The sequence below is a fragment of the Homarus americanus genome, unplaced genomic scaffold (assembly GCF_018991925.1).
Source record: "Homarus americanus isolate GMGI-L3 unplaced genomic scaffold, GMGI_Hamer_2.0 scaffold33026, whole genome shotgun sequence".
Classification (NCBI taxonomy): Eukaryota; Metazoa; Arthropoda; class Malacostraca; order Decapoda; family Nephropidae; genus Homarus; species Homarus americanus.
In genome coordinates this window covers 162,733-176,345 of record NW_024740653.1, presented here as the reverse complement: position 1 = coordinate 176,345, position 13,613 = coordinate 162,733, and the positions used below count along the sequence as shown (strand labels likewise).

Below are 13,613 nucleotides of genomic sequence, written 5' to 3'. Positions count from 1 at the left end.
AGTATTCCAAACATCGATATCTGAGGTACAATACAATGTTGTCATTAAACGAAATTCAACAGTAATAAATAGAGTTAATCAGAGGAAAATACATTACATCTATGACTTACTGAGAACTCCTGTTGTCTTTGTAAACTTCTCAACGAGTAAGTTCAGCAGCTCTGAGTTAGCTTTAATCAGAGAGTCAACTTTGGAACAGCACACTGGGCTAGTGACATCCCCGGCTTCATTGGCTGGCAGATAATCTGTCCCAGGAAAGTCTTCTCCAAACTCCATTCTTAGAGCTAAGTCTAATTTTTGCTGGTTTATCTTATTTTCATCTTCTTCCTTAGCAATTGCATCTTCAAATATATCTCCCGTGACCAAACCAGATTTACCACTTCTATAATTTAATGGTTTCCATGGCAATACTGTCCCATTTTCAACTGGCATTTTAAATTCTAGCATTAGAGTATCAGCAATGCAATTAGTCACATGAGGTGCTCTCTCTCTCCCTATAGTCTGAAGAATCTTTGAGGCTGTCATTTGTTTTAAGCAAGACAGTGGAGGAACTAAGTTATCAGGCATCAGAGTTCTGTACAAGGAATCACTATCGAGTTCTTCCTCTTCATCTTCAAATTCTTCTTCTTTCTTAGGTATGATATTCTTTAATTTGACAAGTATTTCATTGTATGCTGCTATGACTTCAAAAATACCAGCTTCTGATAGTACTTTAGACTTCTCACTAAAATTTCCTGCTATAATTTTCAACTGAGCTTTTATTAAACTTTCGATAGAAAACAATATTGTGTCTCTCTGAACCTCCACTTGGCTACGTCTTTCCCCCACTCTAGCAAACTGAATCTTACAGAACTTACTACGAGATTTTAAGAGTTGTCGGTACTGTTCTTCCATTTCCAAAAAGTTAGCTGCATAATCTCTAAGACCCAAAATAACTTTCTTAAAAGCAGTTTCATGTCTAGCCAACACCTTTGATTTTAAACCCGAAGTCTTTATAGTTCCCTTGAGCTGTGCGTGTTCTGCCCGCACTCCGTGGTGTATCCTCCGTATTGCTTTCACCAATACCCGAGTCACTTTGTGGAAGTTGGCCCACTCTATACAGAACTTTTTACATTCAGCGTTCACATCTTCCATCATTTTTACTTGGCACTTTTATTTTAAACCTGAAACATATGAACTGCAGACACTAATATTATGTCACTACACACAGTTAATAATTCAATCATTAAATATGGCACAGTATAATCAGTTACATGTAAACCTTTTCACACAACAGTTATTAATGTACATGATGTTAGACATACTGCACTGTACGTATAGGTATTCAATTCCAGTAAGTACAGTAGTACACAATACTGTACACCCACTGAATAAAAAAAATAACAATAAACACTAAATTTTGACAAAGAATTTAAAGAAATCATTACAAAAATATCACAATTCTGTTGTGTAATAAAAAAAATAATTTGTTATCTATAATAAAACTGTAAATAAAATGAATATTAGATAATGTCACCATAGCCAGAACTATTAATGTACAATCAGTCCTCGAGTTATGAATGAGTTAAGTTCCTAACAGTGTTAATTCCGTAAGATAGGTTTGGTTAAAACAACAATATCCCATACATAACAAAAAGTAAACACTGTAAATAAAGTGATGTTAAACAACAAAGTAAATATAGTACGGTATGAGCAAACGCTCGTAGGTCGGAGCAGATGTGAAGAGTACAGTACTATGCACCGTACTGTAACTTGGGGACCGCCTGTAAACAGTACTCTGACCACAGAGTTTGAGATATAATTTATAATACAGTTCAGTACTGTACTGTACTGTATTGCTCTTGTATTGGAACAATTAATGTAAGGTCCCACCATCTACATTACTGTAGTGTACTGTACTAGAGTATTGGTGAAGGGGGACACGAAGCAGCAGGTGTATCATTACATAACATGTTAACAGTGTGTCTGGGAGACAAGGGTGAACCTGTTAGACAACTCCTAGTACAAAAGTTCACCTGGGTTCAGGAAATACTGTACAGTACAGTACTGTGAATGCCAACTGAAGTTAGTAAAACTTACCGTACTTAAATCAACTTTATCATTTAAAGCACTTTAATTGATCTTGTACAGTCTCCTTCAAGATTCTTCGAACACTGCTGGCAAATCGAGGGCCTTTGTTTACTATAGTACATAGTAAAAATTATGAATGAATATAAAAGGTTATCGGTGATCGGTTACTTAGTTCCCCGTTGCTCAATTAATGGTTGGGCTTTGTCGTTTCGTATTATATTATAGTACGTACTACAGTAAACAAACGGCCTCGAGTTGCCAGCTGTCTCCAGCAGCGTTCGAAGAATCTTGAACGAGACTGTAGATGACATACGTACAGGTGTACTGTAGCTCAGTTTTTAATTTCTGAGTCAGGATTTATGTTGATACTGTACAGTCAAAGCTCAACACCCTGAACACCTTGGGACCAAGCAGTGTGTGGGTTACAGAACATTATCTTCTTTTGAGCAGTGCTCAGCCAGAATTGTGTTAAAAAAAACAACAACTTTTAAATGATATATATTTGCAGGTAGTAGTCGGCCACCAAACAAGGAGGTACTACCGCCTGGGAAGATATTGGAAGCATAATGTGTTGTCTAATGGTAGACCCTGCTGCCATATGTGACCAAGTCCCAGGTTGCTGATCTGACTTTCTGCCTCATTTACACACAACTGTAGGGTCTCAATTGATTCTCTTACTCTGACAACACAACACAACATACACTATATACTGTTTCTCACTATTGATCCTTTTTTTCCTCTTTTTGTGTATTTATTCATGGTCCTTTAATATTAATATTATTATTACAGGAGTATTATGTTTTCACCCCCAGGCCCTGATGTGGGTCACTGACTTGTGTCCTGGCGGGTTAATCCCGAAAAAAAAAACCAGTTGCCCAGAGGTGCAGTATAGTGGAACACTATACTGCACCTCTGGGCAACTGTTGTATACATAATGAAATACTGCACAGTATAAATATAGACAAATAAATGCAAGGATATATAAATGAAATATAAATACTGTACAATATCCTGATAATGAGGGTTTTTGATGAGACAAGAGATGATAAATACAGTATGTGCTTATTGCCACTACAGTAGAGTACATCACAATAACACATTATGGTACACAGTATTAAGCATGTAGTACTGCACAGTATACCAAAATTCTGGTGAAACTGTTTGGCTTTTCCACACAAATGGTGCCCCTTCACTTAACCTGACATATACCATGACCTTAGCAACACAAGATGACTATGGTCCAGCCTTAGCACCACAAGATGACTGTGGTTCAGCCTTAGCAACACAAGATGACTATGGTTCAGCCTTAGCACCAACATGAGGAGACTCTGGGAATGTTAGCAGTTTAGTGAAAACGTGACATAGCCTTCAAAGTTTCCTTTAAAAAATTTCCCCCTTTTAAAGGAATAAAACTGATAACTGTCGTACAAGTATTTTAGGTTAGGTTAGGTTAGATTGGTTCATTTTATGAATGAATATTTATAGAATACAATATACTGTAGCAGTATCTGCTCCTTAAAGAGCCGAGTGCCGATATACTATAATTTATTGTTCATAAAATGAACCAAAACAACCTAACCTAACCCAACTTAAACTAAAATACCATTTACTTTATATTTTATTCTTCTAAAAGAAAAATATAAATTCCATGAAACTGTTGGAACAGAAACAATCACAGCAGACACGGAGAAGTTACCTGCATCACCTCCAAGACATAAATAATATTAAAATAATATTAAAAGTTATTTTCCTCGTGCACTTTTGTCAGTGTCTTGAGTTATGAACTTTTACCTTCTATGGAAAAATTTCCTCACGTTGGTGCTAAGGGTGGACCAAGTACGGATAGTACCATTATTGTTAGTACGTATACAGTCATCCCAAACCCACGAACATTTCGGTGGAAATAAGCTTTATAACAACTTTTTTGGACGATTCTACAGTGATTCCACTAAAGCTTCATATAAGGGATGAAGAGATATACGAGTGACAGCTCAAGGTTAGCTGCACGCAGGTCACATCCCACTTGGACGATCGTCTGTTTAATGCGATTTAACGTAACATAACCTAACCTAACCTAACGTAACATAACCTAACTTAACCTTATCATTTAACGAAGATGAAAATAATCATATGAAACAGACGATCACACCTGTGGGGTGACACCTACACAGTATAGGTCAATAGAATTACAAGAAACACAATGTAAATAAATATTAATAATACTTTATGTGTTATCCTTAGTAATGGTTTATATATGTATGCTATGCTTGTACTGTATGAGTCTTTGTTAATGTCAAGTCATATGATGTCTTTACCATTGTTCGTATATAACTGTAGTGACTAGGTACAGCTGAATCAATCTTGTATGAGTTTGATTAAATATTTGTCTATATTTGTCTATATTTGTTTATATCAATGTGTTTATCGTGTTTCCTATATTTTTCTTGGGTAAAAAAATTAAATTATGACAAATCATTATAATACATCCCTATTACCTCACCAACCATGACGTGTTGGTGGGTCAAGTAACTCCTAAATAATTGCATTACTTCTTTAGTTTATACTTGTAGATAATAAATTAATACTAATAACTTACCTTTGGTGGGGTGGTGAGGCTGGACTTGTGATTCACCTTTTGTGCGTTATTAACATGTACCATTGTAAAACTTTTGTACAGTTTCATGACATTTTTCAGTGACTAGCTATTATTATCGTAGTCTTAAGAAATAATTATTCCTACCGCTCACTTTAAAATACAATTATTTGATACATTCCCTGAGCCAACAAGAGTTGTATTGAGGCCATACTGACGCTGCCGTCGGTCACCATGGCGACGCGTGTGTCCCACTCACCAGTCCGGCCAATATGTTCAACACCTTTACACAAACCACTATTAATATAACCTTTCCATAATTATTTATGTAACTTAATAGCTTTTATATATATATAGTGTATATATATATATATACATATATATATATATATATATATATATATATATATATATATATATATATATATATATATATATGCAAGTAAATCACAGTAGGTGCGCGTGATCTAGGTATCTGCTGGTAACCACAAGGAAAGAAGAATAAACGAAGTTCCCAAGGGCTTTCATGTAATCAGCATATACATGGATCACGAGCACCTACAGAGTACAGTGATTTATCTGCTCCCATAGTCTCTTGACCCTCTTGGGATAAAGCAATACTGAAGGCCAGAGTTGGTGTTGTTCCTTTCTTCTGTTTTTTCCTAAAGATTGCTACTCTTTGTGAAGGTAAGTGGGCCACAAGGCGGAAGGAAGCTTACCGTCTTTCCAGGGGGTCAGTGTGATTCTGTCTGGACGCCAGGCAGCCTCTAGTTATCAATCTTCTTGATGACGTCATCTACATTGCTGTGCCTCGCGTGTCAACCTCGGATTTTCCACAGACGAGGGCATGGCTGCCGTATTGGTCAGTCCATTTGTTGTCGTGCGGCAGATACAGCTGTGAACAGTGTAGAGGTGCCGCAAGAAGGCTCTTCCAACACGGGGTCGAAACGAGAGCCTCAGGAGGAATTTGGGATGGCCAGGAGAAATTCCCCAGTGAGAGAAGTACTCACTGTCTGCAGACGCGCTCTCTCTCTAGGTCATTTGGTGCTCTGTGAAGCAAGTCTAGGGCATTCTTGTCCACGATGGGTCCTTTGGGGGGCGTTGAGGTGAGTGACTGTCCCCCTGAACCGAGGGCGCTTTACCCCCACCGCTCTCTGTTGCCCTGGGGCGATCCTCACAGCCAGTTCGTCTGGTGCCACAACAGGGAGTCTAGTAGTGAGGCTTTGTGTACCTCAACTCTCCCGCTAGATATTGTGAACGTCCTCCTTCAACTGTGTTTGGTTGGGAGTTGGGTGGCGATCACCGGAGACTGTTACAACACGCAACAGTGAGAGGTAAACGCCGCCTTTAACGACTCACGCACTTTACAACTCTAGTTAGATCTGTTACTTCACCTCCATATAAGAGAAAAACCTAACCTAACCAACTCACCACTATGTCCTGGTCATGTTTCAGGAATGCTGAGAACACTGATCATGAATATCTAACAGGTAATACTAAACAGTAATAACCAGTTAACTATAGACTAATCAACAGTAATGGGGACAATTAGCGCGGTAAAGGGCAGAAGTACACATAAATCTGAATAAATAATAACAGTAGAATTAATAATAAAGTAATAGTGACATTAATAGTGTTAGTAATAATAGTAGTTATGGTACTAGAACAAGTGATTGTATAAACAGTGGTAATGTACTAGTATTGTCTATGGTAGATCTACTACTACTAATAATAAAAACAACAATAATAATAATAATAATAATAGTAATAGCATATAATATTCATAATAGTGTAATATTAATAAAACAAATACTATAACAGTAATAATTAGTACAATCAGCTGAAGTGAAGGTGGTGATAGGCTGTACCAATGGTCAACACCAGACGACCCGCTGTCATCGTTCACGGGACCAAGTTGTTTGTTTATTGTGGAGTTAAGTTAATTATCATCGTAATAGAAGAAGAAATTCATTATTATTATTATATGGAGGTCTACATGCATCACACACACACACACATCCCAGTTTATTTCACCTAATATTTAAACACCCAAGCCTAACCTAAACACACACACCTATAACTCCCAACCACGGCCCATAATTTACTGTCAAGGAATTTATCATTTCAAATGTTGAGGAGTCAAACTTGTTTAATATTTAATGATTTCTCTTGTTTAGGACACAACGTAATCTTGGTCAATCAGCAGTTTTACGTCACTATACATTTACTGTCCCTGAGCGCCGCAGTGTAGCGTTCCTATCATTTGCTCTCTCTCTCTCTCTCTCTCTCTCGCTTTCTCTCTCTCTCGCTCTCTCTCTCTCTCGCTCTCTCTCTTTCACTCGTAAAATCTCTCCTGCTTGTGAGAGGGGGGAGGGTGTAGCGGGAAGGAGAGCGCATGCGCGGCTAGGAGCAGCTCCCGCCCAGTGGCCGCGGGCCCATGGACTGTGTGCTTCGTGGTGTGTGTGCGCGAAAGTCAGTATCTCTGCTGCGTGTTCAGTAGTGTGGCCCACTCACTTACACTCTGGGATATTTAGACGAATTGTCAACGTGAAGGTAAGTTATGACTTATTTCGTCGACTTTTCTCTGGCCTGATGGTTCATGTTAATCACCTGTACTGAAGTAAGGATTAGAAATAGTTTTGAAAGCGCGGGAACAGTGCCACATCGATCGTCTGCTGGAAAACGCGCCAAAACAGATCAGCTCCGTCGCTTATCTGTCAAAATTTTCAACATATTATACACAAACGTCATTAACGAGTTTGTGATCTACTTAGAAAAAAAATCATTCTTCTTTCCCTTAACCTTCCAGTATGAACAATTGTTGCGACATTCACCAAGTTAAATAAAATAAGACATTATTAGGCCTCAACACGATCTTGGCATGGGAGGCGCGCTAAGTGTCCACAACCTCAGCCCTGCCGACCAGCCGCTCCTGATAAATTTAATGCGCGTCGATATTCAAGGGGATGAAAAGTGGCTTATATGCACTGGGAACCCGGTGGTGTACGTACACGGTGTCCTACTGCATCTTGTAAGAACGCTTTGAAAATTCTCCTTGCCTTGGGTGACACTAATAGTACTTGAAGTTGTTAAATCACAGAATCTCTACATACCACAGCGACGACTGGAGTAGAGTACTCCCTTGCGGCTCATTCTTGGGGGCTGTTAAGTGTCTTGCCTTATATGACTTCTAGTTTCTTTTTCCAGTACACCCACAGAATAAAGGGGAGGGGGGAGATGGTGAGGACGCAGGCTAGTGTTGGTGTAATATTAACCCTTACCGGCGCCTCCCTGAGTGGTTAGTACTTCACCCCGTGTAGGTATATGACGGACATATGAAACACACTGGAAATAAAACAAGAAATTTATAGTCTTGGTGTGATGAAGTACAGAGGTAAGGGAGGAGGGAGGGAGGGAGGGAGGGAGGGAGGAAGGGAAGGGAGGGGGGAGGGAGGGATGGAAGGAGGGAGGAAGGAGGAGGGGAGAGGGATGGAAGGGGGGAGGGGGTAGAAGGGGAGGGAGGAGGTGGAAGGGAAAGGGATGGAAGGGAGGAGGGTAGGGAGGGAGGGAGGGAAGGGAGGATGGAAGGAAGGAGGGAAGGTGGAAGGGGAGGGAGGAGGAGGGAGGAGGAGGAAGGGAGGGGAGGGAGGAAGGGAGGGGAGGGGAGGGAAGGGATGGGGATGGAAGGGAGGGAGGAGGGAGAAGGAGGAGGAAGGAGGAGGAGGGAGGGAAGGAAGGAGGGACGGATGGAAGGAGGGAAGGGATGAGGGAGGGAGGGGGTGGAAGGGAGGGAGGAGGGAGGGAGGAAGGGATGGAAGGGAGGGTGGAAGGGATGGAAGGGAGGGAGGGGAGGGAGGGAGGGAGGGAGGGGGAAGGGAGGGACGGATGGAAGGGAGGAAGGGAGGGGAAGGAGGGGTGGAAGGGATGGAAGGGAGGGAGGGAGGGAGGGGGGCATGGGGGAGGGGGAGGGAGGGGAGGAAGGGAGGGAGGGAAGGAGGGAGGGATGGGAAGGGAGGAGGGGAAGGAGGAGGGAAGGAAGGAGGACGGATGGAAGGGAGGGATAGGGGGGAGGAAGGAGGAGGGATGGAAGGAAAGGAGGGAGGGGGAAGGAGGGAGGAGGAAGGGAGGAGGGAAGGGATGGAGGAGGAGGAGGGAGTGGAAGGGAGGGAGGGAAGGAGGGAGGGATGAAGGAGGGAGGGGGTGAAGGAGGAGTGGAAGGGAGGAGGGAGGAAGGGGAGGGGAAGGGAGAAGGGAGGAGGAGGGAGGGATGGAAGCGAGGGAAGGATGGGAGGGAGGGGGAGGAGGGGAAGGAGGATGGAAGGAAGGGATGGAAGGAAGGGAGGAAGGAAGGAAAGAAGGAAAGAAGGGAGGGGAGGGAGAGAGGGCTCGTCACTGGCCTAACACCCTGGTGATAGGTAACCGCCATAAGACATGTCCAACACTCTACAACTCGTGATGGTAAGATGATAACACCGAGTCATACAACAGTTAATGTATGAAACTACTTAAAACATACATATTAACAAATCCTGGATGAAACTACATATAAAGAATGTATTTACTTAAGTGTGTGTGTGTGTGTGTGTGTGTGACGGTACTATTTATATATTAGGGATGCACTACGACCACCACTAATACTACTACTACGACCACCACTACTACGACTACCACTACTACGACCACCACTACTACACTACTACGACCACCACTACTACTACTACCACTACTAGTTACTTTTTTTTAAATGGCCTCCAGCCTTTCCCAATAGCCACACCTGCAACTACTACTACTACTACTACGGCTACTAAGGATATTACTAGTTTCTATTACTACTATTATTTTGTTGCTATTATTACTATTGTTACTACTTATACTACTATTACTGTTACTACTAGTACTACTACCTTAACAACAACGATACCACCACTCCTTCCTACTACCACCACCACTCCTTCCTACCACCACCACCACCACTCCCTACCACCACCACCACCACCACCACCACCACTCTTCCTACCACCACCACCACCACCACCACTCCTTCCCACCACCACCACCACCACTCCCCTCACCACCACCACCACCACCCTTCCTACCACCACCACCACCCTCCTCCTACCACCACCACCACCACCACCTTCCACCACCACCCACCACCACTCCTTCCTACCACCACCAACCACCACCACCACCTCACCACCACCACCACCACCACCAATTCACTCCTCCACCACCCACCACCACCACTCTTCCTACCACCACCACCACTCCTTCCTACCACCACCACCATCACCACTCTTTCCTACCACCACCACTACCACCACCACCATCATCACCACCACCACCGCTTCCTACCACCATCATCACCACCACCACCCCTTCCCACCACCACCACCCCTTCCTACCACCACTACCAGGGTTACTAAGGGCAAGGAAAAAACATGACTGGTTCAATGGTTCTCCTCGTCACACAGCTTGCATCATCACCAGCAATACCTCCACCTCCCTCACCTTCAGGGGGGACTGCCACACCTGTGTTGGTCGCGCGGCACTTGTGTATACTGATAGACGAACTAGCTGGTGATGCGGGGAACAAAACTTAACTTAACCAATTATAATGTGAGTTTGTCTGGGCTTAATACTACTCCCTTACTCCACCACCATCTCCCTCACTCCACCACCATCTCCCTCACTCCATTACCATCTCCCTCACTCCATTACCATCTCCCTCACTCCATTACCATCTCCCTCACTCCACCACCATCTCCCTCACTCCATCACCATCTCCCTCACTCCACCACCATCTCCCTCACTCCACCATCATCTCCCTCACTCCACCACTTCCCTGCCTTACCATGACGTGGCATCATAATGTTTGCTTTTAACATCAAAAAGTGTGTAGGTGGTGGTGTAGTGTGTAGGTGGTGGTGTAGTGTGTAGGTGGTGGTGTAGTGTGTAGGTGGTGGTGTAGGTGGTGGTGTAGGTGGTGGTGTAGTGTGTAGGTGGTGTAGTCACAGTGTGTAGGTGGTGGTGGTGTAGTGTGTCAGTGGTGGGAGAAAGGCGAGGATGGTGTGTAAGAGGTTACGGGATAAAGTGAGGTGTTGGGGAGAGAACGTGAGAGGTGAGGAGAGCCTAGGAGAATTTGTGAGAAGTTAGGAAAGTGTGTGAAAGATAAATGAGGAGACTGGGAGAGGCGTGAGAGTGAAACATTCCACTGGCATGACGTTATTACCCTCCATGGACAGGGCAGGTGCGGTAAGGAACTCGTTAAGCTATAGCCTTCGATTCAGCTTTCACTCAACACAAATCTAAAATACACACAAAAACTAATATTGTTTTCATATTATGTTTAACAATGAATAAACGAGGAGGAGCAGTGAAGGTGTGAGTGACCAGGTGGACAGCGTCTGTTTGGTGACGGGAATATTAAGTGAGCTCAGAGCTGTGATAAAACTATATAATTAACGTCATGTGTTCTGCAGATAAAGATATCTTTCACCGTCTCACAGATTCGTAAGGATATTTCGTAGTCTCGGTGCAGTTTTGTGGTCAGCTTTGTTTGGTAACTAACTGGCAACATCTACAAGCTGAGAATTTCCCGCTCAAACACTCGAACTAGGAGCGATAAACAAATAGAAGTTGATAGGTGGAAGTCATCAGGTGTTCCTAGTGAGGAGGATAGAGGTGACAACAGTGAGGGAAGAGGAGAAAATAGCTCTCTCTCTCTCTCGCGTTCTCTCTAGCAAAAAAACTCCCCTCTTCCTTGTACTGGCCTCTCTCTCTCTCTCTCACTTCTTACCACCATTCTCCCTTTATTCATTAGTCTACACCCCCCCCCACCCCCGTCTGTATACTTTCACCTGTGTGTTTATCCAACCCCATGTGCGTGTTTTGTACCACCTATGTGCGTGTCTATCCCATTCTGTGTGCGTGTTTATACTTCTTCCCCGTGTGTGTGTGTGTGTGTGTGTGTGTGTGTGTGTGTTCTCTATCATATCTATGCCCACTTTCTCACACACGGGTATGTATAGCCTGTGTGTTAGTGTGCTCGTGTATACCCTATGTGTTGTGGAGTGTTGTGGGTTACGGCACTTTAAGTCATGTGTGTTGACATGTTCCAGGATTCCGACACTCTCACGCGACCCTCACTAGCTTGTTTGAGGACGCCACCCACCCTTATTGCTTGCTACTCACTATATCAAATTCAAGACCCAACTGTCAGTGCCATTACTAAGATGTCAAGCTGTAACAATTTGGCTTTTTATAAAATGTGGTTACTCTCGCTTGTTTTGGTTTACAAATTGTCAATACTGTGCATCCTAATATTAAAAATGGAACTTTAATCCACTTCACTGGGTCAAACCTGCAAGCTTCCCTGTTATACTCCTGTGTTGAGACGCTCGGTAGGACGTATGGCAGGAGACGACTGGGTATTAAAAAAAAGTGAACAAAATCCTACCTGTAAAAGTTTCTTCAACTCCTAAGACCCGGTTTTGTGGGATTTTGTCATATAATCGCAATAAGGGGTTATATTAAAGCAGTGTGTGTGTGTGTGTGTGTGTGTGTGTGTGTGTGTGCAGACTGTCTTGAGCTGCAGCAACAGGTGTCAGCGATCTAATTATGAGACCTTCCTCCGCTGGTCTTCTGGGCGTGGCTTCCCCTGGTTCACCACCCTACAGTTTTTTTTTACAAAGTTTCTCCGTCAAAACAACAAAAGTACAAATCCCAACAAAAAACTTTCACTCAAAATACTGAAAGAGTTCAAGAGGGCATAAATGAAGGAGTTTAGGAGGGCATTCAAGAGTAACGGGTCATGAAGACGATAATGTTAAGAGCAGTTGATGGAGAGTGTGTGTGTGTGTGTGTGTGTGTAGAGAAGGAGAGACACACACATGCCTTTAGAAGTTTTGTCTTGCATCCATCACTAAAATATATTATTTCCAACTGCGTGAAATACAACCCAACAAAGATTACAGGAAAATTACAGGTTAAGGTTTTCCCCAGAACGACATTGGAGAGAAAAAAGAAAAGCGACTCACGTTGATAATAATAACAAGCTTACGTATCTCCTATATTAGTCAGGAAAGTTGGTACACGTGATCCATAGCTGCCACCTGACACGCATCACAATTCACAAATACTTCCTCAGTTCTTTTGGTCATAAGAAGAATCCTGCCTGTTACCATACTATCTGCTATTAATTCACATATCGTAACCTAACTATGGAATATAATAAGAATTGGTTGATTCAGTCACCGGGTGATATAAATAGAAACGGAGAGGGAGGGAGGGAGAGGGAGGGAGAGGGAGATGGAGGGAGAGGGAGGGAGAGACGGTGGGTTAGTGTAGATTCAGTCTATAACTTAAAGGTAGTGTACCGCCCCTGCCACGCCGCCTTTAGTACTGTGCCACCCACTTACACCTTCCAGAACCCATGAGGAACCTACACATTACTAACATTACTAACTTAAACATTCCTGACTTGGAACCATAACTTAAACATTTCTTTCGATCATTCTCAACTTCCTACACATCCTGGACAGCACAGACCAATATTAACAGTGAGTTTTAATCTTATCTTTATTATCACATCTGTAGTCAACAGGGTCAGATAGCACCGTCATCATTATCACATTCCTTATCGTATTTCGTCAATAAATTCTGAAGAGATTGGGACGAAAAGAAGGGGGGAGGGGAGAGGGGGTGAAGAATGCTCCCCTTGTCCCCCTCCCACAATCCCTCCCCCGCCCCCGCCAACAATATAGCACTTCCGGGAAACAGTGAGGCGTGTCCGTTAATTAGTGATGTTTTTCATAATCCACACTTAATGAGGGAGGGATGAATGTGAGGTGAGGATTATGTACCTAGCCTTAACGGGTGATTGACAGACGCGACCCAAGCCAACGCATCGAGGCTCAACTCACAGCAGACCAAAACAAAATCCCACCAC

The 13,613-nt window shown here is 43.0% G+C and overlaps 2 protein-coding genes across 5 annotated transcripts in view; one reads left to right on the top strand and one right to left on the bottom strand.

The window, feature by feature from the left end:
- The window catches only part of LOC121875490, a 29,553-nt gene extending 24,643 nt beyond the window's left edge, over window positions 1-4,910 (bottom strand). For 3 of the 4 annotated variants that reach the window (XM_042380054.1, XM_042380056.1, XM_042380057.1), the window contains exons 1-2: window positions 4,667-4,910; window positions 111-1,177 (exon numbers count right to left, since the gene is read on the bottom strand). In XM_042380054.1, the coding sequence (XP_042235988.1) occupies window positions 111-1,137 (1,027 nt within the window). In that variant the 5' untranslated portion in view covers window positions 1,138-1,177; window positions 4,667-4,910. The remainder of the gene's footprint in view (window positions 1-110; window positions 1,178-4,666) is intronic. The other variant, XM_042380055.1, reaches the window with a different exon arrangement.
- A 2,063-nt stretch (window positions 4,911-6,973) lies between these two features.
- The window catches only part of LOC121875486, a 44,727-nt gene continuing 38,087 nt past the window's right edge, over window positions 6,974-13,613 (top strand). The window contains exon 1 of the transcript XR_006090613.1: window positions 6,974-7,216. The gene's annotated coding sequence lies outside the window, so the exon portion shown is untranslated. The remainder of the gene's footprint in view (window positions 7,217-13,613) is intronic.